This window comes from Lepisosteus platostomus, chromosome 20 (genome assembly GCF_059453375.1).
Source record: "Lepisosteus platostomus isolate fLepPlt1 chromosome 20, fLepPlt1.hap1, whole genome shotgun sequence".
Lineage (NCBI taxonomy): Eukaryota > Metazoa > Chordata > Actinopteri > Semionotiformes > Lepisosteidae > Lepisosteus > Lepisosteus platostomus.
In genome coordinates, this window is record NC_142630.1 from 6,645,608 (window position 1) to 6,669,738 (window position 24,131).

Consider the following 24,131-nt stretch of genomic DNA (forward strand, 5'->3'; position numbering starts at 1 on the left):
CAGCACTGATCATACTGGGCATGAACCTCCCAACCAGAGAGGGCAATTCTGAGTAGGCAGTCAAACCTCACCTGCGTGCCCATGGGGAGTGTGAGCACATGTGGCAAAATCCCATCCCTTTGGGCTGCCCCATTGCAGCACGCAGTGAACAGTGCCTCCATGATCAACTTGCAGAACAAGACGCTCCCAATACACAAGGGTTCACAACTGGAGACGTTCATGATAAACCAAAGTTGATATAATTTATTTGGAAACGCTGCAGGTCGGGGGAGGCGGTCCACAGGCTGCTGCGTCAGTTTCCTGTGGTGGCCTGTCTGAGTCGAGACTGAAGGGTTTCCTGTAAAAACACGCCAGTTGCTTTTCCTCTCCCCGGCCCCTCTATGCAGGCACCCAGTCCTGCTGCTGCCCACTGGAGGCTTTCAGTTTGTTCCAGGCTTTAAGATGCGTTTTCAAAGCCATCTGATGATGGAAGGACAGAAAACATCTTGGAAATTTTGACTTGATTCTGACAATTGAAAAAGGAAATGAGTGCTGCTGTAAAGCAAGCATACTGTATTTTCATTACCTTTTCATTGTGGGCAATCACAATGCATGTTTTTTGTTCACCAAAACTATTTCCACAGAAATCAATCAAAACAGAAATCTGCCATATATCCATAAAAACATGACTTGGTTTTGCATGTTTTACCATTTTCTTACCAGGTTGCATTCATAGATTCTCTAAGTGAATGAGTACGTTTTCTCAGGAGCCAAGAATGAGCATCTAAAACCCCAGCAGTGATATGCATGGGCATACTGTGATACTGCATCTCACTTGTGCAGCTGTTAAATATGGTGTGGTCGTGTCTCTGCTCCAGGACCCTCGATCTTCCCCTGCCTGGCTGTCCGGCAGCGCTCTCCCTGTATTCAGGAGCCCTGGCTCACCTCGGAGATCTCCACCTTGCGCTCCCACACCCGCACGCTCTGCTCCAGCTCGCAGTGCCTGACTTTGCCGTGCACGTACTCCAGGACTTGGGGGACGCGGTAGTCCGACAGCTGGCCGCGCAGCCTCCTGTTCAGGGCCTCGGCTTTGGCTCGCTCCTGCAAGACAGCCGCACGGGCACGGGGTCAGAGCCTACGAGTGAGACTATAGCTCTGGCACAGCCGGTCTGGGAACTGGACTGAGGCCTGCTTCCTCTCACAAGCTGTGGAAAAAGACTGCATGCCCATGAATTGTAGCTGGGAGTACACTGGGGTATCACCGTTCTAGTTATATCTCTCATTAAATTCAGCATGTTTTATCTCATCTGGGTGGCCTGTTGTCTATTACTTGTCCACTCGTTCTGACCCTGCTTCTAGATGAGTCACAGTCCGCCTGTCCTCGTTCAGAATATCTCTGCTGACAGAGATTCACTGTTCCTACATTAATGCTGTGCACTGACACTGAATGGAATTTGCCATGTGTAGGTCCACTTTGGGTGGGTACCAGTCCTTTCTAATTGACTTTGTTATTGTGACTGCTTTGAAGATTCTCTTGCCACAAGGGAATTTGTTCCATCTGTAACCTCTGTTTCTTCGGCATAAAGTTTTATTTGCACATTAAACATTCCTTGCCTGTCACATAGACCATAACCACTAGAAAAGTACATCTGAAATGACATTTACAGTGTCATTCCCATGACCCATACAGGTTAGCAATGTACAAAGAAGCATCTTGTCACATTGTGACTCCAGCTTCAAAGACAGAGACCAGAAAACTGGACCCGAAGAGCCATAATATCTTCCTGTTGATGTGCAATGAATCACTAATTTAGGCAGAGTTCATGTGCTTCCCAGGCCTCAGCTCATTGCTTGTTCAATGCTTTCCAGGGTCAGGCATGCCTCTTCTCAACCAGGCACCCAGTCCAGTGTCAATAGATTGAGACCAACACCATGTCAATGGAACTGCAAGTGTTGCTATGGCAAATGCGTGAGAGGCTGTCGTGATGCGAGATTAACCTTAGGCTCAGTTCTCTCTACACCCACCTCCTCTGCCTGCACCGCTTCAGCCTCTATCTTCACTAGCATGTCTCTCCTGGAGGCAATCTCGTTGTCAAGCAGGTTGGACTCATGGGTGGTGCTCTGCAGTTTTTTCTGAAACACACCAGGGCAACAATCACTTCTTTTATTTGAAAGGACCTCTTCGATAGCAAAATACCGACGTGCTTTAAATAAAAAAGGGAAAAGCAGACCAACCTCGTTTTCAGCCATGGAAAAACACTGCACACGGCTTTAGAAATTCATAACATCTTTGAAAAGGTAAGTTTAAATGACAGTAGAGTTTTTAAATGATGTACATGACTTGATTCTCTTATAATCTTGCGCAGGAAATTCCATATCCTGGAACACAGAATGTCCTGTCACCCTGACTGCAGAGTCTAGCATTACGTACAACAAATGTGTGAATCTTTGTAAATGAGAGATGGCCATTTGGCCTGACTAGCTTGTTTTGTTTTTAGCAGCTAATTGATCAAAGGATCTCAATCATCCATTGAATAGATAGAAGTCAGGGTATCAACGTCAAAAATATGGCGGGGTAGCTTGTTTCATACTCCCATCATCTCTTTGGGTAAAAAAGTGACTCCTCTTCTCAGTCTTAAGTGCACGTCCCCTGAGTTTGAGAGCTGCGATGGAAGACCTCTGGTCCTACACCCCATCGGACAGCAGGGTGTGGGCTGACCTTGAAGGAGTTGAGGACCTGCAGGGTGCTCCCAGCCAGCAGCTTGAGGCGCAGGAGGTCCTGGTTCCTCTCGTCTATCTTCTCCAGGTACTGGCTGTTCTCGATCTTCAGCTGCTGGAAGTCCACCTCATGCAGAGCCTCACCCATCTCCTCCTTCTGCATCAGGCAGAACACACATCAGGGTGACTCGTCTGTCCACACAAAAACACGGTGCACTCGCGCCCGGTTGATGTGCAAACCCTCAGCGGGGTGTAAAAACAAATGTGGAATGTTTCTACTGCATATACATGAATGTTATCCATGTTGAACAGTGTTAACCTAGGTGAACATGTATAAAAAACATCACTATGGTAACTATTAAACTGTAGTGACACGTGCTATACTGTAACAGACTAAAACTTACTAAGGTAATACAATTTAAAAGTGTATTAACATAACAGCATAAAGTGTGTAATAGTAATAACCATAGTAAAGTATGAAGTACTATACTGTTGTTAAGAAAACATGGTAAAATATAGTAAAAATCTGACAATAACCAACATGACAATTTACCATATCAGTAACAAGTATTTCTTAAAATACAATGGTTTCACTAGAGTGTAAATGATTCATCTGTACATAGATGATCTGAGATGTTCTTAGCCTATTGTTAACATTGCTATTGGAGCTTCTTACACTGTGTTAAGACAGCCATGTTTCTTGTTTGTGCTTTTTCGGCTTGACCATAAAGAACGTCAAAAAGACTTTAAACACGTGGAGCTCCTACCTGTCTGAGCTGCATTTGTAGTTTCTTCTTCTGCACCTTCAGGGCTGCATTTTTCAGTCGCAGTTTCTCTGCCAGTGTGTCCTGGAAGAGGCAGTCAGGACAACAACAGGAGTAAGGAGAGGGCTACTTCTGTCTGGTCCTGCACACATCCATTTGGCTGAGAACTGCCAATCCTCGGTGCTGCCATTGTCTCAAGGTTAATAATGTATGTCCTGTTGCCGTGAGTGATACAGTCCCTAGCCTCGAGGATATTCCAACGTGATGTCACTAAGACAGCAGCCTCGAGGACACACTAATACTCTGTGGAATGGAAGCTAGCCAACTTGTAGAGTAAAAACCTAAGAGATGAACTGAACAATTAACTAATTAAAGGCATGCCACTCAAAGATCTGCAGCAATAACACAAATGCACTATTTTGTGCAAATACCCTGTTTTTTTTCTCTTTTAAGCTGCAGATCAAGGTCCTACTTAATGGCCAGGCTGTTGCATTGGCTGGGACCCCAGTCTTTGTACCCTGCCTGTTCTCACACACGTCCTGTGCCTGCTCACCTTTGCCCTGGTTCTGTCCTCGATATACCGCACTACCTTCTCTGCCCCCATCATGACACCTCTCTTCTCCTGCAGGACCCGGGCGACATCACGGTCAAATTCATACGTGGCCTTCTTTATCTCCACCAGCCGGATATCAGCCTCTTCTGTAGTGGCCTGGGAGGTCAACACAGTAACAAGAAAAAATGGCAAAAGCCACAAGCAAAGGCATGCAGCTCCACCCCCAGTAAGAGATAAGCATGTTGGAGCTCAACCATGAAAAACTACCATTCAGAGTACCAGCCCAGAGATCCCTGACTTCGACATTCTTAGAGATTTGTGAGAGGAGTCCTGTACACTACTATGCCATAAAATGTCTGTGGTTAACTCAGCATCTCATCTAGCAGATTCTCAAAGCACTGCAGATATCATAACCTAGAACTGGACATGGCAGCTGTTTCTGTGTGTTAACCGGAAGCACTGATGTTGCACAACACAACACACAGTGAGAACCAGCCAGGGTCTGTGCAGCCTAGGGGACAGCTGGCACATAGGCGAGTTAAAAATGAGAACTGCAGTCCCAGTTTCTCACACTGGTTATTAAATCTCGGTTACAAAATAAAATCATTGACATTATAGGGGAAAAATGTCGAAATTCTGAATTAAGCACAAATTTGTGAACTTAGTGAAAGTACTGGATGTTGTCATAAACCCACACTCGAGTTCCCACAAATTGTGACATCATGCTGCCCTTCCTGCTCACTATTCACTGTAATGGCTAATGTAATGGGATGTACCAGTGAATACGTACAGGTTGTGCAGCAGACATTTTACCGCAGAAATGGAAATCTGATGTTTCATAAAATGTCTACAATGTGCAGAGTTTAACAATTAAGTTGAATTTTCAGCAAACCGTCTCGAACTCGAGAGCAGTATTTCTATTGGCTTTAGAGATGTATTCACAAGCCGGCTTCTTTACAATGTAATGGGGCCGCTTCACCTCACCAGAGTTTGGTTGCCTCCTTCTAAATCGCAGATCAGGGTGCTGCGCAAACGTAGACATGGGATCTATTTTGTGCAGTAAATTGGAGGTTTACACGCTACTGTGTACATTGCACTCTAATTGTGGTTTGAAATGCGCTCATCCATGCAGATTCTAACAGCGGAATCTGAAAATAGCGTTACATCTCCCTCCCGCTTTAACTGCGCCCAGCTCCTACCCTGTAGTTGTTGAGAACTCGCTCCGAGGCCTCTTTCAGTCTGCCCAGGTCCTCTCTCGTCTCCTCCAGCTCCCGCTGGGCCACGTCGCACTTCTGCTCCACCGTCAGTCGCTGCAGCCGCTCGGCCGTGAACGAGCGGCTCTTGGACTTGCTCCGGCCCCGGGCCTGGCCCTGGCCCTGCGGACGAGACCGAGCCGCGTCAGGGCCAGCCGTGGGAAGCGCTGGCTATGACGACGGCGGGCCTCTTCTCGTTCCACGAAACGCGGCGGGTTCAGGCGTGTCAGGACAGACAGATGTACCGCTTCATTACTGTCCCGAAGCTTGGGGGCAACGTTCGCAGAGTCCCTCGCGTGTGTTGAGAAAGACATCACATTGATGCCGACAGCTTGTTTTCACTGACTCAAAATGTGCCAGGAACTGAATAAGAAACCTGAATTCTCCAGCGCTTGCTAGGGGTTTGCGTGCCCTGTGCTCTCTCAGTAGTGCTCTTTTTGATGGCTTCTGGTTACGTTGTTCTTTATCGTCTTAATTCCATATATGTTGTCAATTCTACTAAAAACTGCCTCCAAAAATACCCCCCAAAATTTAAAAAGTGTGTGTGAATGTACCACAAGTACATGATGGTGTCCTTGTACCTCAAGGATAAGGGAAAGAGAAAGTTAACGTTTTTCAGACAGCTTTGCAGGTGTGATAATCACTATGTGCAGCAAGCAGCCCTTCCCTGCAGCAACAGCAGCACTGGTCCCCAACACAATCCACGGGAAATGCTTAAGGTGAGAATGGAAAACTAAAGTCATTAAAAAATAAAGAAGAAAACCGAACAAGACGTCTAGAGTACGAGATCTGGGCTCTGACATCCCTAAAATGACACATCTCGGCTCACTGACAGGTGCTGCTGTAAGATCGGAGACAGACCCAAGTAACCCCCCCCCTGCGGCAGAGACAGCCGGGGCGCCCCCACACGGGCATGTCCACCATACCTGGGTGACCTCCGCCTGGGACACGCCCAGGGTGGGCTCCGCCGCGGCCGCCGGAGCCAGGTCTTTGGGGTCCAGGCGGCTGATGTACCTCTGGAACATCTCCGTCTCGGCCTTGAGGACACCATTGGAGCGGCTGGCGACACAAGAGCCAGGACAGGGGCTGTTCACGCGTGCGTTCTCCGTTGTTAGGAAGCGACCCTCAAGCTCAACGACCTCACGCTACTGGTTTCCTACCCGTAGCGCACTTTTACGTGCTTCTGCCCACGTAGGCGTCATTGCAAGACGTGCTGCGTATTGCGGTCACACATGTGTCGGACGGGATTTAGGTCAGAATTACCGGTGCGGTTATAACGCCCTCAACCGTTTAAACACCTGTTTTTGCCGTTTGGCGCAGCTCACTTTCATTTGCCTATTGTTAGTCTACACAGTACCCGAGCTGTGCGCATTTTCCTGGTTACACGAGTCATCGGAAGCTGAGCTGCAGTCTAGAGATTAGTCGAGCACCTGTCCTTGCCTTATCGTTCGTACCTTGCCTTCACTCTCGCATGCAAAGTTGAATTAGAATGCTCAGCTAGTATACAGTTCAAAAGAAAACACGACATCTCAAAGAAGTGATTTTTAAAAAATAAGTGTGCATGGAATTATGTGCTCCTAACCAGAATAGTAGGATAGACAGACCAACCGCAGGAGCTGCAGGTATTTTGTTTTTGTATTGTGGTATTTCAATGTGAGAGCTTTTAACGCTTGAAAACAAAAGTACCCTCTGAGCCGTCAATCTTGCTCTGGACTAGCTTCAGAAGCTGTTGATCAAGCTATCCCGTGTACATCAGGGTGTACGCCTTATCCGAACTTCCCCTCGTCCACATTTTCCACACCGATTGGTTCTCTCTATTTACAGTACCTGAGTTCTTCTACGAGCAACACCAATTCGTGCGCCCCGAGCTCGGAAAACTCCGGATTGTCGTCTGCCTGGGACTCGCACTCTGCCTCCGCCATGGTTGCCAAGATAAACAAGCGAGGCTGAAGTTGGCAACCAGCGTAGACGTCACACACGGCGCGTGACGTCAGGCGATGACGCCACCGCGGTTTGCAAGACAATTTAGTGTCAATATTGCCGGTCTTTTCAAGTGTTTCCTTATTTCACGATTCATTGTATCTTGTACTCCGGCCCTCCATGACCAGGAGTTAATGTCACTGAATCATACATTACTGCCCCACTGTGTGGGTAGAGAAGATTGCAACTTGAAACAAATAATAGGGACATTAAAAAAATAATGTGTCGCTATACATCAATAAAATCGGTCGATACACGTCATTTATAAATAATGCCACACCTTTGCAATAGCAAGCAGGTTTCCAGGTAACAAACAACAACGTCTTATTCCTTTTGAACTCAAATCAGTGTAATATATTACCCTCCATCTTGCCAATATGTAGCATCCAGTGTTAAACTGCCGTTTACGATGCGGGCGCCCTTGCCGCATTAGGTCGGCCCCCCACCGTCGGGGGCTCGAACCCGGGACTTCCGCGTTACTCAACAGGGACCCAGCCCGGTGAGCTAAAGAAAAATCCCTCTATACTTTTATACAATGACTCTTGATGCCGTCCATCTGCGCGTTTCTAACGTCTTTACTCCAGAGCCTCGAGCTGATATGTCAGGAATGGCGCTGCGTGTATATATATATATTTCATTTCCAGGGCTCCTAAATAGGCCCTTAACCCCAACTGCTCCAGGGGAGCCGTACAATGGCAGACCCTGCGCTCTGACCCCAAGCTTCTCTCCCTGTCTGTGTGTCTGTGTCTCCTTGGAGAAAAGCTGGGGTATGCGAAAAGACGAATTCCTAATTCAAGAAATTGTATAGGGCTAATAAAGAAACATTATTAACATTATTATTATTAATTGCAGCACCTGCAGACCGGATTCCTCCCTTCCAGTAGGCGGCGGTAAGGTTGGCCACTGACAGCCCGGTAGCGCTGCTCTTGTGAGAGAGAGGATTATACTATTGCGTGCAAGGTTGCGCATGCTAAAAGGGACACAGCAAAGTTCAGTTCTGCTTCTAACGTTGACTAAGAGATATTAAAAATGCAGCAAATGGACATTGGAAGCCATAGTATTTGTGGCGGTTTAATGACTTTCAGTACATTAAAAAAATATATTTAAAAAAAATAAATCAGTACAGCCACGAGAAAACGGGATATTTACAATATTTAACAATATGTTAAAACCCTGCTGGTCAGGGTTATAAAAATGCCCCTTAAAACGAAATTAATGTATAATTTTAAGCCATACAGCTTTATTAAATGAAGAGGTGAATATTAATAGGTAAGAATAGAATAAGGCTAAATGTATATTATTAATTGTACCTAGCGACTTTAACAACGGCGTAACACTATATTATTTAATATTATTTTATTTTTGCAGGTATGACCGTGTTGATGATAACTGAATCCTGTTCCAAAACCGTGAAAGGCGGCAGTAGGAGCCAGTTTCTCGGGCGGTTTAAAAAGCTCGTCTCGTAACGCCCCAGGATTAAAGAGGAGCAATGCGATCAGCTGGAACAAATCGACGTGCTTCATGAGCTAGACGCGTCCTCTGACCTCGTATGAGTGCTTCCGAATTGGGTTTAGATTTTTTTTAAAAAAACGAGAGAACCGGTAAATTCTGAACCAAACGACATGCACACGCCTGTCTTTACTGAACACACTGCCAGCCTCTTTCAATGCAGTGACCGATAAGGGGGGGGCTTGACGGCCAGTTTAACTTTATTGCTGTCAGAGCCTGATACTCAATTCGAGCATTTGCAGGAAACACTTTTCCACGGCTCACACCGAAGCAGTACAGACCCCCCCCTTCTTCTTCTTCTTCAAGCCCTGCCGGAAGTCGGCAGCTCTTCACCGCCACAAGGTCGGGCCCGGCGCTGTCTAGTCGTAATCCGCTCGTCTATGGTCGCATCCATCTTCGCGAAGCTGCGATCGTTTCCGGGTGGATCTGCCGCAATCCGGTTGCCTGTGGTACTGGCCGGGGGAGGGGGGTTCCCATAGAGATCCCCGAATCCGACCTCCGGAGCGATTTCCCCGCTCTCCTCCAGCGGCTTGGACGGCGCTCGCAGGCTTCGGGGTCCCGCCGGCCGGGGCGCAGAGGGAAAGCGGCCATCGATCCGCTCGATCACCACCGGGCAGCGAGAGCGCCGATCATCTCCCCCCCCCCCCTTCCCCGCAAACACACACCTTCCCATACCACCCCTCAACTCACACACACACACACACGCCGGCTTTGCGTTGAATACATCCTGTAGACCCGTAGTACTGGATTGTAAGACCGTTTTTCGTCAACATCCACGGCACCGGCGCCATCCCCATCCCCCCCCCTCCACCCGAGGATCCGTTCCGCCTCTCGCAGGGCCTGGACCCCGGGGGAGTCTCAGCGGGCTTCCCTGTCTCCGGATCAAGGGTTTCGCGGCCCACAGCGGGATGGGGGGGTTCGCCTGCAGTCACTAGTTTCACGGCACCCCCGTCCCCCCTCTCCCCACTTTTCAAAACCTGAAACTCCAGACTGCGCGGGTTTCGCCACCGCCTCCGGAGGTGCTCGCCTCCCGCTCCGTCTCCTCACCGGGCTGATTACCCTGGCGATCCCTCTCCTCCTCCCTCTCCCCGCCGCCGCCGCCGTTCGCGTCCTGCAGCCTGGGTCCCCGCTCTGCCTGGCTCTCCGGGCTACGATCCCTGCCTGCCGTGAGCTCTCCGGACACTGCGCCCAGACCTCCCCGGAGAAGGTACCCGGCGGGAGCCGCCCGCCCTGCTCAGACGGCCCCCTCTCGGCTCCGATAACCGCCCGCTGTCCCTCGTTCGCAGCGGCTCCCCAGACCCCCTCGCCCCGGCTAGCCATGCCTGGCCCCGCGGCGGGCAGCAAGTCTCGGGTGTACGCCGACGTGAACACTCTGAAGAGCCGGGAGTACTGGGACTACGAGGCACATGTGCCCAGCTGGAGGTGAGGAAGGAAACTCGCGGGGGGAGAAAAAAAAACAAAAACACGGGGGGCGCCGAGACCCCGAGACCCCGGGCGTTTTGGACGCGGTAGATAGCGCGCAGCAGCCGGCTTAGAAAGTTTCCATTTCAGCCTTTTTGCCAAGGCCTTCCAGTGCGGCTTCCTGAACCGCCGAGCATTTAAAATTGGACTCCGTGAATGCTTAATTCGTCGTCATACCCAAACTCTTGAATTGTTTCTTGGGGGGGACTGTAATACCGGCGCTGTAGAGGCAGCTAGACAAATAGAGCACAACGCACAGTCGGAATAATTTGGCACCTGATTTGTGCTGCCTAATCGATGGCAGAGGAATTCTCATCTCCATCAGGCCGTGAAGTTTCTTTGCTTGCCCGCAGTCCCCGGAAGACCAATTTTATTTATACCTCAGGAGCTGTGTGTGGGTTTGTTTCTGTCCGGTTTTATGGCTGTGAAATAATTGCCGCTCTTGAGCTTCCAAAAGTCACCGAAGACCACAGCTGAGCACAGAGCACAGGCGGTGTGGTCTTTTTGGAAGATTCTTTTTAAAAGTAGGTGGTTGCTGTTTTTTAAAAACGCGTTTAAACAAGGCATTGTTGATTAGCTTCTAATTTCTTTGTATACGTGGGGGGTATTCAATGTAAAAAAAACCCCACTTAAATGAATGAAATTTGTGATTTTCACTGGGAGATACTGGAATTAAGGAAGCACATTGTCCTTGTGTTGAATGGAGGACATTGCAAAGCACCAATGACTGTACCGGGAGCTCACAGCAGGTGTCTGGCTTTAGGCTGCCTGGGCCTGTTGTGTACTTCTCTGAGGTACAGTAGGGTGGCCTGAGGCAGGCCTGCATTGTTCACCTTTTTAGGGTTTTTCCTTCCCTTTTTTCCCAGTCACTGACATCTGCTTTCTACGTTGATCGTTCCAGTGCAGTGATGAAGATTGTAAATAAAAGAGAGCCAGACGGAGACAAGCAGTCCCCGAAGTACCAAGTACCCACATACGTGTAGAGCGCTACTTTTGTGCCTGTAGTGTAGTCTCTCTGCACCAGCTGTTCTGTGTATTAGGCCCAGAACAGTGTGTCTGCTCTATCCATGTGGTTCGGGTCTGGTTCTTGTGTTACGTGATCACAAAGAGTGCTCATTTTAACATGGCAGTGGGCTTGTGAGATTTTGACCAGTCCACAAAGTTTTTGTGCAAAGGCACACAGAAAAAAAACAAAGCGCTGATCAGATGTCAGTGTGCTCCTTTCCATTTTGCTTCCTGACTCTCAGGAAGTCCTCCTGCTCAGCTGGGGCTTGGCAGTGTATAAAGAGTCGCGAGAATCCTGTGAGGGTCGCCTCTCCTGTGAAGTGTCCTGGATGTTTTGAGAATGTCAAACCAGAGAGCACTGGTGTTGATGAAGTGACAAAATTCTTCTCAGCGTGGGGTGGGTTAGCCTACTGCTACTGCGAAAGAAGAAAAGATGCTTTTTAAAGCGCAGATGACCAGATTTGCGGCCTAGTTCTGCAGTAAGTAGATATATTGACTTTTGCAGGGACCCCATGTCGGTTTGAGGGCTTTGTGGATGTTGCTTTTTTGCCAAGAGCTGTGTGCATGGCGAATATATGTGTACAGTCGATATATTGATGGTGTGAGCTGTGACAGGGGTGCCTGATGAGTGGGAACTAGCACAGCGAGGAGAAGCTGCAGTTCAGTGAGCGGGCACGTGGTTCCTCAGCATTCGACTGCTCGGGTCAGTGATGAGTTTCAGGTCTCAAGTGGCTCGTTTCACACATTAGAGCACAGGGGCAGTGTGGGTTTAAAAACACAAATGGTTGCATTTGTCTAGCAGCGAACAGCTTGAGTTTGCTTCATCAGGAGTATCTCATCGATAGAATGATTAAGAACATCATAAATATTAAAAGCAAGAGGCAGCCAATTTGACCCATGTAGCCCTTTATTTCATCCACAGATCTCATCCTTCTGTTTCTTGAAAGAAATCAAGATATCGCTTTCAACATCTTGGCTTGGTAGCTTGTTCTGGACTTCTACATAGTAAACGGGAGCCATCTACTACTATTAGTATCTGTACATCTTACTGAAGCATTTACTCATGAGTGGATAAGTAAATGCTGCAAACGGAGCTACAGTTTATGACCCAACTCGGCTTGTACTGCCTGTGGTCCCAGCCAGACTCTGGTTCTGTTGTTCGAAATGTGGCTTGCAACAGTTTTTGTATTATGCCTGGAGTGGAGTATGTATGAAGTCTGAAGTTGTGAAATAACGAGCGATAATATTAACCTTTGTGATTCCGCATGAATGTCGTCGCTTTGTGTTACCATGGGAACGCATAGGAAGGAACTGGCCTGTGGAAGATGGCCACCACAGCCTGGTTCCGATCTAGCGTGCTGTGTACCAGTTCAGTGGGGACGGCAGTGTTCTAGGCAGCATCCAAAACCATCGCAACAAAATACCTGCCTTCCGTAAAAACTGGAAGCCGAGAAATGGTATACGCCGTTGCAACAATCTTAACTTGAATCGGATTGCTGTTATTTGATGTTTTTATAACCTACACTGCCACACAGTATCTCAGTAGCTCTGAGATTTGTGTCGGTTTCCGGAGATACCGGCGGTGCTGGGTTCCAGGGTCCTTTAATGAGATAAGGCAACACAATATCATTTGATCACCCGAAACAGAGTGATGCATTGATAACTGTATTTCTTTAAGCTTTTAAGACCGGAGTTGTGCAGAGCTTCACTGCTAGTTTGGCTTTGTGACAGCTTTTTGTAGAGTAAGTCTATTATTTAGATTACTACAGTATAAATCATTAGGCACAGATTATATTTATGTAGACCTTTCCCCCCCCCCCCCATTTGTCCTCGAATGAGTCGATTAGACTGAAGTTTATCATTACACACCGCGGACTGTTTTTGCGGAATGTAATTTTTCTGGGATTTGCTTTAAATTAACATCAGGCTGCGCAAGATTGCTAACTGGGGTCTGCGACACCACCCTGAGGTGCCATTAGTAAGTGCTGGCAAAAGCAGTGTAGAGCAGTCCGGATGAGGCAGTGGAGTAAAAGCGAGCCCTTTTGGCACATGGGGACCCCCCACCTGTGGTTCGCCCCCTGCTGGTGGGGACAGGTACAGCCCAGGTGGGAAGTGATCTTGCCGGCCCCGGTCTGCGTTCATCCCCACCTCTGCTTCCTCGCAGCAACCAGGACGAGTACCAGCTGGTGCGGAAGCTGGGCCGAGGGAAGTACAGCGAGGTGTTCGAGGCCATCAAGATCAGCAACAACGAGAAGGTGGTGGTGAAGATCCTAAAGGTGGGTGGTGCCGTGTTTGTGTTTGTGTGTGTGTGGTTTTTGGAGCTTTGCACTCCTAACCGCAAGGAGCCAAATGGTTAAACTGGCCTCACTTTGTCAGTAATCTCCTGTGTGCCATTATGTAAATCTTGTTCGCTGATCCATATTTCACCCAGGAAAATCTGGAAAACTGTGATGTCCTTTTCCTGCTCCTAAGATTAGATTCTTACATGGACAGCAAGACTGCACCTTCCTGTGCTTGCAGCTGAAATCACCGCTCCGCCTTTCGTGTTGAGATTTGCTTGGCAGAGTTGCATCTCCTTTTACTTGCACTGTTGCAGAGCCACAGTTTTGCTGCTGTCTGCCACCTGTCTCACAGTATCAGGAGGGAAATGTTAAAAAACTCCAGATGTCTCTAGCTGTTCCATCAGCTCGGCACTGCTGATGTCTTTACACAGCAGACATCATCCTGAATTTAATTAGATCCACACTGCTGCAGAGATTTTATATATATCAGTCTTATCCACATGATCAATTCATGGATGGAAACAGTTTTCCGCCCTGGTGAAAAAAACGAAACGTACAGAGCAATATCTGCTCATTAAGTATGCTTACTTTTCTTAAGTTCAATGAGGTTGATGTGTACCCTCTGTGTGTTTAAATATATGCAGTATATTTATTTATTAATATTCTTGCTGGCTCTACAGATCTGATGAGGCCAAAAGCAGTAGAGACTCTGAGAAACGGGAGCTAGCAAACAGCTCGCTTTGTGTAGTCCCTGCACACTGCTGTTTGTAATCGTGTTTATGGGAGTGTCGGGGCCTTCCAGTGCAAACAGAGGACATCAAGGAACCGGATTAAATAAATGGACCAATAGACTTGTTGCGATAGTTTACGATGATGAATTTGAAAGCACTGGGAACGTCAGTTTAGCAGTTATTAAAAATGTATCTTCCTCTGCTTTAAATAAGGCCTGTGCCTTAAACTGTGTGAATCACAATCTGGGTCTGTTATTTCTTCTTTGATCCCGGTATGATGACCGGTGGACAGACAGACTGGAGGGGTATTTGCACTTGCCTGTTTCTCATTATGCACCCTTCTGTCATGTGTTTGTCCCTTTGCTTTCCCCAATGGGTCCTATCTGGTTATTGACGCTGATAATGGCAGCTGTCTTGATAGAAACCATCTTTACACTCTTCAGGATGTCCAATCAGATTGTAATTTACCAGGTACATTTTTAGCAGTAACTGTCCCATTAGCCTGGAATTTCTTGATGATGGACTTTGCAGTAGGAAGCCAGGTGTCTTATCAATTATTTTATAGCTCTCCTTGCTTGAGAGGGAATAATCTTTTGCTTTATATCTTCACACAGAAGATCTGATTTTCCCTGCCACGGTGTGCTGAGTGTTTTGGCTCTGTGTCAAGCCTTCTTTAATACACAATGACCATTGGAGTTTGCTCCTAATCTCCTGGGTTAACCTTTTAGCTGCTGAGCCCTAAAAAGACTCAGACCTGAAAATTAAGAGGTGCTAACACTCAAATAAAGCCACCCATCCTTACTTTTCCTGTTACCCGATGGAATAGGCACTGTAGATAAATATGTATATTATTTGCATACATGATTGTATTTATGCACCTGACATAATGTCTCTGAGATCTTTATGGGTCAACAGCTGAGACAGAAATGCCAAAACAGATTATTTGACCATTCTTTGTGTGTATTGAAATTCTGTGCTCTCACCTAACCAGTGAACAGCCACTTTGTCATTGATATCAAACAGTTAGTTTTTTTCCTAATTGTAAGAACAGTTTACTTGCTTTAAACTGTTTCAGTCAGAACTGATTAAGTAGAAAAATCTGAATCTTAAGTTACTGAACTCTGGCTTGGAGATCTGGTACATTTCTTTGTTCACTGTTCTCAGTTCCCTAATGCATGAAACCAGGGACGTAAGCGTAGCGTCTCCAATATCACTAGGATCAGCACATGATTGTTTTCAAAGCAGCCTTTTTCACCACATGGGTTTTCAGTATGGATCACATGCTGAGTCTCAGCAAGATGCAGCCTTTTTGCTGTGACATGCGTACTTGCTTTAATCTGCACAATTCAGGGGTCACTGAGAAACCGTGTTCTTGGTGAATATTGTTACCAGCTTTTTAGAATTTAAATCTTAAAAAAATAATTGTTTTAAAGTAGTAGCAAAGGCAAGACGGACTCTGAAGTTGAGTTCGGTCCACACCATGGACACCTCTGCTGTATCTTTGAGTTGCTGTCTTACCCAGGAGGCATCTGTCCATCCAGATTCATAAATGGGAACCAGCATATCCATCTGGAACCTTGCAATTTCATATCCAAGGGGGAGATGTGTTCTCTGTTGGACCTGACTAAACAGTGGCTATTTCAAAATACTCGCTGTTCAGTTTGTCCGCCTGTAATAATGAGTTTTTTGCTTGACAAAAAGGGGCTTTGTAGGCACTGCACTGTTTTTATAAGAGGCTATAAGCCTTAACAGATTTATCTGTTAACGCATTACACCCGTGGCACTTGAAAAATTCCTTTTCTCCAAATCGCAGGCCCAGCTCTCAGCAGTAATCTGCCGTCTCCTTTAGCCCCTTGGCGAAAAGGTCCTGTGTTGTGCAGAAAGAAAAAGAGCAGGAGCTGTGTCCCTCCCATGCGATGTTGTCTCATTCCCGAGAGGCTCACTTTGACTCGCCTCCGCCTGTCTCCCCCCACCCTGTAGCCCGTCAAGAAGAAGAAGATTAAGCGTGAGATTAAGATCTTGGAGAATCTGCGGGGCGGAACCAACATCATCCGGCTGGTGGACACTGTGAAGGATCCTGTGGTGAGTGGCCAGCGCACCACACTGCCAGAGCCAGTCCAGTTTGCAATAAGGCCTTAAAGCCTTCCGTAAGACCTCTGTAGTCCAGTGGAAGGAGATCTGATAGTCGAGCTGCATTAGGTGCAGGACTTAAAAGAAAAGTCGTTATTTTTGTGTCATAACATAAACATAATCACTAGAAATGTTTGTTGCTGTTACGGTCTGAGGATCTTATTTCTAGGAGATCGTAAGTTAAGATTAGTCCAGCAATAATGAGAAATTGGAAGCAACACTGTGACAAAAATGTAGCAGTCTGTTCTATTCACTAAACTATTGATAATCACAATTAGTGAGTGGCACGTGCGTGCACTGAAATTAGCCGTAGCGTGAGAAATGGCACCGGGCACATGGGAGTAACCAGGGACACCTCTGACCACCACACTACGGCTTGTGATTTTTGGTGGTAACTAATTTCCACGAAAAAAGTCATTACCGCCAGATGAAAAGTTGTGATGCAGCACAAAGTGTCATATTTGGGGAAAATGACAAAAGACCACACTCGAGTTCCCAGGCCCTGCCTGGTTTCTTTCCAGGTGCACGTGGTGGGCCTGACCCTCTCCTTGGGGGTATTTGGTGATGTTATTGGCATCATTATATGTAAATTGATCCAACATGTGCCTTTTCCAATTGATCATTCTTGGTTTGTTTTACAGTAATTATTTTGTTTTTCTAATTTGGCTTTGGTGTTCACCTATCCAAACGGTTTTAATGTATTGTTTCTCCTCTTTTTGGTTTCTCTTCAGTCCCGAACACCAGCGCTGGTCTTTGAATACATCAATAATACAGACTTTAAGGTAGCTATTCTTGGGTTTTGGTGATTTTTCATAAGATGAGTGTTCTAACTGCCTCGCTGTTTTTGTCTTCCCTTTCCTAACAGTTCTTAGTTCTTTGCTGCTTAGCATTTGTGTCGGCAAAACTGTAATAGTTTAGTTAAAAATTAAAATCTCTTGGATTCGTGAAAATGATGTGATTTGGATTAAACTTTGTAATCACCATGTCAATTAAAATGTATGTTCTTCTCCCAAGACGAGCTTTAACTATACAGCAGACCTTTTTTTTGTACAAATGAGTTCAATTAAGCACAGTAGGTGTGTTCATTGTGATATTTTCCTAATTAAGTGTAACATTTATTAAAAAGAAATTTGATAGTTTTTATAATGTTTTCATCAGATAATAGAAATAATTTGCAGTTAGTAGAATATGTAGTGTAATCAGAATACTGGGTTCGTTTTCTTTTCAAACAACAGCTCTTCCTTCAGTATTGTGCTGATAATGCTTCATGGTGCACTGTATTCACTTTCCTGCTGGTCATATTAATAAGCCCCACTGGGTGATGAGATCTGGATCTCCTCAATGGATATCCTCCTTAGGAGTGTGACACTTTTCTCATCACCAGCATCCTTCCTAGGTTCCCAGGTTCCTCAAGCTGTTGGTTTCTTTGTGTCCCTGTTTCTATTACAGTGCAGGCAAATATTGATCCCTCACATCCCGTTTTTTTCCATCCTCTCTGCAGGAACTGTACCAGAAGTTGACCGATTTTGACATCCGTTACTACATGTATGAGCTGCTGAAGGTAAGGAGACCAGGGCCAGGCCCGCTGATCCGCTGCATTCGGAAACTTTCTAGTTCTGACCAGTGTAGTGACCCAAACATCGTGTGACTTAAAAGGCATGAGTTGTTTTCACGAAGCTAAAGAAAACAGTAGGAAATGGAAAAGTGGTGCCCATTACGAGGAATCACTGGCGTGGGGGGGTGTCATGGCCAGATTTCCCATTAGCCCTTATCAACCATGGCCTCCTAATAATCCCCATTTCTGAACTGGCTTCATCACTCTGCTCTCCTCCCCACTGAGAGCTGGTGTGTGGGGAGCGGACTGGCGCATCATCCAGGTGGGGCTGCACGTTGGTGGTGGAGGGGAGTCCCCATTACCTGTAAAGCGCTTTCAGTGGAGTGTCCAGAAAAAGGCTATATAAGTGTAAGGAATTATTATTATAGGTGATGGTGGAAAGAAGCCTCATGAGAGACTTTGATGTTTATGCTGCCCCCTGCTGGTGTTGGGGCCTACACTGTACATGCACATGCTTTGCACACTTCTGACCAGTTGATGAATTTGTGTGATGCTCCCTGGCTGTGTGAAAGGTTTCACAGATCCGAGAGCCTGGTGCACAGTTGTACTATGAACTACTGTACAGCGACCTGTTCCACACCCTTTAGGTGCCTTCAGTCATACTCTGCTGGCACCTCCTGCACTGTTTTGAAGTAACGTGCCTCTGCGTTCCTGTCTGACCTCCAGGCTCTTGACTACTGTCACAGCATGGGGATCATGCACCGCGACGTCAAGCCCCACAACGTGATGATTGACCACCAGATGAGGAAGGTAGGGCCACCTGCAGGGCTTTCGAAGGGACGGGCCCCAGAGCCCCTAGGGGCATCCTCGCGTCTGGAACCTGGCTTGTTTTGGTCTCAAAATGTTGCTTAAACAGTGTTTGGTGCTGCAAAGGGCCCCGAGTGAGGCTGGGTGTTGTTGTTTCAGCTCCGCCTGATAGACTGGGGGCTGGCAGAGTTTTACCACCCTGCGCAGGAGTACAATGTTCGGGTGGCATCACGCTATTTCAAGGGGCCTGAGCTGCTGGTGGATTACCAGGTGGGTCTTGTTTATATTATTTGCTTAGCAGAGTTCCTTATTTACTTGTTGCACTATAAGAAGTGTTAAAGTTAAGTCAGGAGAAGGGGGTTAGAGTTGAGCAGCGTAAGACCACAGGTGGAATACTTTTGACAGATTGGCTACCGCGTTACTGGAAGAACAGTGGGATCGTTTTTCAACAGAGTTTGAGTAATGGGGACAGTTAAATGAAAAACAATAGTATCCGTAAGATTGGTTAATAAAAAACTTTCACCATCGCCGAGATTAAACCATGCTAGTTCTCCGAGTGCTAAAAGGTAAGTCCGGCCCACTTTAGGGGCTAACGCCCGCTGATCAGGCTAAGGCTCAGAGCGTGTGTCAAAGTGAGCTCCTGTCCTCCCTCTCCCCCAGATGTATGACTACAGTCTGGACATGTGGAGTCTCGGTTGCATGCTAGCCAGCATGATCTTCCAGAAGGAGCCTTTCTTCCACGGCCAGGACAACTACGACCAGGTGATCCGCGTGTTCCTCCTGCCAGCCAGCCCAGGGGGGCAGAGCGAGGGTTCTGAAGGAAGGGCGCTGGAGTGGAATGCCATGCTTGACATTTGTCAAACTGAAGTGGAATAGATTTCAGCCCTTTTCTATGAAACCAATTGCCAAGATCTTAACTGTTGAAAGAGTCATGACAGGTGTTTCACTTAAATGGGTCACACAGGATTTGAAGTGCGCTATTTAAACACTTCCTTTCACACACAGAAGAATCTAGATATGTGCAGCAGCACAGTAATACAGTATACTGATCCCAAAATATATTCCTGTATGACTCATTTTGGATCTGAATTACTACACTCATCCCTGCTATTACAATACTCTTTTTTTTTTCCCCATCCATGAAATGTAACATAATTATATCTCCATTATTAAGAATTAAAGCATAATTTCTCATAAAAAAAGGAAGACTCTGTGAGGTGGGATAGTTCATGCTTTTTGTTTCCCACACCTGTTTTTGTCCTTGGGGTTGCAGCTGGTCCGCATTGCCAAGGTTCTGGGAACAGACGAGCTGTTTGGTTACCTGCGGAAGTACCACATAGAGCTGGACCCACGCTTCAAGGATCTGCTGGGCCAGTGAGTTCTGCGTCATACAGGTCTCTGTAGTCCAGCCCCCAGAGCTGCTGGGCTGGACTGAGTGTGCTTTTCATCAGGGGGCTTGTGTGTCAGGTGTGGGCATGCAGGTAGCAGACAGAGCAGCAAGCAAGCGCTGCAGGTTCAGTGCCAGTGCAAACAGAGGCAGGAGGCTTGCCAATAGATGTGTTTCATAGAATGTGCATGTCTTCTTCATCTCTGATGGGCTGTTCTGGGGCTGATGGCAGTCCCTGCTGATTGGGCGAGAATAAGGGAGTGTGCTATAGTTTACCCCTGCGATTTCTATCCATTGTGTTATGGAACGGTGCATTGACAATTTACAGGAAAGTGCAGGTTTGTGCTGGTGTTCCTCCAGCGATCATGAGAATACAGCAGAGTCCAGCTCCTTGACTGCAGTACCTCCTGGAATGAAGAAAGTCTGTTTTTTTTTTCTTAATGGTTAATCCATCCAGGCATTGTAACTTTTGCAATCAGTCTGTCTCTTGAATCTGCTGCTTGAGTTTCATGTTTTCTCAGCCAGTGTCTGCAGCACTGAGCTTCGTTTGACCAGAAACCTTAATTCCCTCACGGCTGCTGTGCTCCCTGTCCTAGTATAGGAATGTACTTGTCCTCTTCATCCAGAAAGCTCGGGCGTAGGTAGACAATTTTAATCGTTATTCATTATTATTTAAAAAAAAATAACGCTGGTTTTTACATTTCTTCTGACTTGCAGGCAGACACGCAAGCGCTGGGAGCAGTTTGTCCAGTCGGAAAACCAGCACCTTGTGAGCCCAGAGGCCCTCGACTTGCTGGACAAGCTGCTGCGCTACGACCATCAACAGAGGCTGACGGCCACAGAGGCCATGGCTCACCCTTACTTCTGTGAGTCCGGCCTCTGGGGCCTCCGTCCACTCGCCTCCTGCTTTCCGCAGCCAAAATGAGGATGGCCTCTAACCATATTTTGAACTATTGGAGGAAACGATGCGAACACCCTCTTCACACTCGCTCGCATACTTTAACGGTTTCACGTTCACCGCTGTTCTTAAGTTTAGCAGTGAGCCTCCGGTCTGTTTTTAGGTCACTCATGGTATTATGCGAAGTCTCAAGTCTGCTGTAGCCTTCGCCGACGAGACTAGATGGCAGGTGCCTGCTTAGCCAGGCATATGAGCCAGATTGCAACACCCCCCTCTAGTGGATGAATAATGAGTTGCTATTAATGACTGAAACAACATGTTCACTGCAGTTGTTTTATTCTTAGCCCGTCTTTGGCCCGATATCTGGGATTGTTCATTAATTTTTTGGACTTCAACATTTGGGAATGCGACTATCACTCCATAACTAGCAGAGAGGCAAAGTGAGGCTCTGAGTTAAGTGTGCAGTAGGCTTCCAGGCCTCCGAGCGTAATTCTAAACCCTTCAGAAAGACCTCATGGGTTGAGCAATGTTGATGACTAAGACATCTTGCCAACTTCTACAGTGAAACTGGTGTCACTTTTTTGGCAACCTGGGGAGGTGTTGTTTCTAGTGCTGCAAGTTTTTTTGCTCATTGCTGCCTTAGTTTTCTGTCCCCCCCTCCCCCCCACCTCCAGCCATGTGACGCGAGCGGAGAAGGAATTTCTGTGGTCTCCTTCTGCCTGTCCTCACGGAGTCTGACTCACAGAGGTGCCACTGTTCTCTCGCTCGCAGTGCGGCGACGTAACGCCCTTTCTAAGCTCTGCAGAAGACGGTCTCCTAACATGCAGACAGATGGCCTGTAGCTGGTGAGAAGACCGCCTGGTTTGTGGGAAGGCCTCCTCTCATCATCTGTTGCTATGGTTTTGCAGTTTAAGCCTGACGGTTTCTCACACTTTGTCAGAATTAACAGAGCATGTTGGGTTAACCGAATATTTAGAGCTGTTGGTTGAAGGACAGAAAGCTTCTCCTTCTCAGTCTCTGCAAGGTTGCAGTTTCTGTATCTGCTACAGAGAACATACTTGGCAGCTCTACCAGCCTAGTTCAAATCTGCGGTTTTGCACCGAAAGCCTGCAACAGGCATTTTTGACTGTTTTAATTGAAAGTGCTGGTTTTCAAGAATCAACCTTATTATTTTGAATAATGGACAAGTGATTTCAATGTCTATTTCCAAATTTGTAGTTGAAACATTTCTTTTGTGGACAAGACCTTGTCTTGCATAAGAACACAAAGACAGCAACTGGAGTGCAGCAGTGCAAGAGCTTGGAGTTGATCCTTTGTTCATCCTGACAAGCTTGTTTCAGTGGTTGGTAGTGGGAAGCAGGATGAGCAGAGCAAACCCATTTTTTTTTAACAGTGTGCCTCAGACTGGACGAGGTGGTGGGGGGCAGGGAAGGACAGAAGCCCTTCAGTTCTGTCTGCTCTTTGTAAGGCGTTCTTGTGCCCAGGCTGTCTGTGGCTCAGGAGTGAGACTTGTGTGTGGTGTGATGCTGAGCGCCGTCTCTCCCTCTAGACCCTGTGGTGAAGGAGCAGTCTCTGGCCAACAGTGACGGCAGCCTCGTGTCCAGCGGGTCCACTGCTGCCCGGTGAGACAGCAGGTACTGAAGCACACGTCCCTCGTGTCTGCGCCGGTCCTAGAAACCTAACCCCTTAGTGAATTCCTTTCACTGCCTGCTCCAAAAGGAAATATCTAGCCAAAAGAGAAACTGTTTTTGAAAAACAGCTCTTGTCTTGAGTATCACAAAGCGGTAAGTCAGTATTGGTACATTTCTGTTGTAGAGAGTTGGTGCCAGGTGAAGGACAGATTGCCTTCTCTGTCAGTACCCCCAGGAGCTTGACTCAGTCAGGCCCACAGAGATTAGTTTAGCAACACCTGTCAATTCTGCAACACCCCCTCCTTGGAATTCCTGTGGCACAGCCTGGATTTGAACTGGCAGTCTCCAATTTGTAGGGCATATCCTGTATTTTGGACTAACGGTTTGATCCAGTGAGCCACTGAAGAATTGTAAGGCCCAAGACAGCCATGCCTTTATCTTTTTATCACCAGTGATCTTATTTGGCCACGGCTGGAGCGCACCACAGTTGAATTACCTGATTGCAGCACTGAGTGCTTAATGTTGCATGTAAACATTTTCAGAGCTTTAGAGTTCCCTTCTGGTAGTATCTTTAAAACTTGGCATGTGAAGGGGAGGTTGTAGACTTTGAATGCCAGTAGAGGGCAGTGTTGACTATAGAGAGCATTCTTGTTATTTACTATAGGTATACAAGGTGCTTAGAAAATGATTTGGTCAAGCAGATGTGTTGTGAAAACTGCCTAGAGATACAATATTCTGCACAAGAAGGACTGGAATCACGTTACTATAGGCTCCATGTGTCGCCATTATGACTTTTCCTGCGTCCTGTGTTGGGCTGGTAAGATAATTTCCCCCAGCTCTGCTGCCATCGGGTCGCAGATGTCACATGCTGGGGCTTAAACCCCGGTGACCTTGGACACTTGCTGCTGTCCACACCGCGCAGCGGCCCTTGAGTCTTGAGCGTGAAGGCAGAGAGGAAGCTTGGCTCCCCTTGACTGGTCTCGTGTGTCTTTTTCTTCCAGGACCGGATTTTGTTACCTCACTACTTTCCCTCCCTCCCCCCCGGTGGCAAGAAACCTCGCAAGTGTACAGCGGCAGGACGACCGGCGCTAAGCAACCGCAGACAGGAACCGGACGGCCTGTCCTTCAGCCTCCCGGGCCCGCCGGCCAGGCCAGGCCACGCTCGCCCCGCGCCGCCGGCTCGCCGCGGCCACCGCGCCGCGAAACCACACCCGAAAGCTCCTCCGTCAGACACGGGACCCGGCCCACTGTCCCACCCTCCTGCCCTCCAGCTCCCCCCCTCCCCCAGAAATACAAGCATGGAGAATGAAGTACAGAAAGAGAGCGCTAGTGTGACCCCACCCCCTTCCCTGTCGTTTCTTATTAAATATTATACCTGAATTGCCCTGCGAAGGTCAGGTGACTCCAGAATTGTAGTACTGATTGAAGTGGCATGGTGGACCTAATTTTGCTCTAGGATAATAATAAATGATTTTTATTTAGATTTAT

General features: G+C 47.3%; 2 protein-coding genes across 3 annotated transcripts; one reads left to right on the forward strand and one right to left on the reverse strand.

Moving 5' to 3' along the window:
• Positions 1 to 220: 220 nt before the first annotated feature.
• cfap263 (cilia and flagella associated protein 263) lies at positions 221 to 9,155 on the reverse strand. 2 transcript variants are annotated; one of them, XM_088614194.1, is made up of 9 exons: positions 9,038 to 9,155; positions 6,194 to 6,326; positions 5,214 to 5,390; positions 4,015 to 4,170; positions 3,465 to 3,545; positions 2,699 to 2,854; positions 2,005 to 2,112; positions 925 to 1,080; positions 221 to 459 (listed from the first exon to the last, which is right to left on the reverse strand). In XM_088614194.1, exons 2-9 carry the CDS (start codon positions 6,290 to 6,292, stop codon positions 379 to 381), a joined length of 1,014 nt encoding a protein of 337 aa, XP_088470320.1. In that variant the 5' UTR covers positions 6,293 to 6,326; positions 9,038 to 9,155; the 3' UTR covers positions 221 to 378. The 2 variants fall into 2 exon arrangements, with proteins under 2 accessions (XP_088470320.1, XP_088470319.1); XM_088614193.1 differs by lacking the exon at positions 9,038 to 9,155 and adding an exon at positions 7,095 to 8,057.
• A 22-nt stretch (positions 9,156 to 9,177) lies between these two features.
• csnk2a2b (casein kinase 2, alpha prime polypeptide b) lies at positions 9,178 to 24,126 on the forward strand. Its single transcript, XM_088614195.1, has 13 exons — positions 9,178 to 9,963; positions 10,043 to 10,178; positions 13,387 to 13,498; positions 16,216 to 16,317; positions 17,097 to 17,147; positions 17,867 to 17,926; positions 18,647 to 18,730; positions 18,887 to 18,997; positions 19,388 to 19,489; positions 20,001 to 20,101; positions 20,832 to 20,980; positions 22,562 to 22,646; positions 23,645 to 24,126. The coding sequence occupies exons 2-12, from the start codon at positions 10,075 to 10,077 to the stop codon at positions 22,636 to 22,638; spliced, it is 1,053 nt and encodes a 350-aa protein (XP_088470321.1). The 5' UTR covers positions 9,178 to 9,963; positions 10,043 to 10,074; the 3' UTR covers positions 22,639 to 22,646; positions 23,645 to 24,126.
• The last annotated feature ends 5 nt before the right edge of the window (positions 24,127 to 24,131 follow it).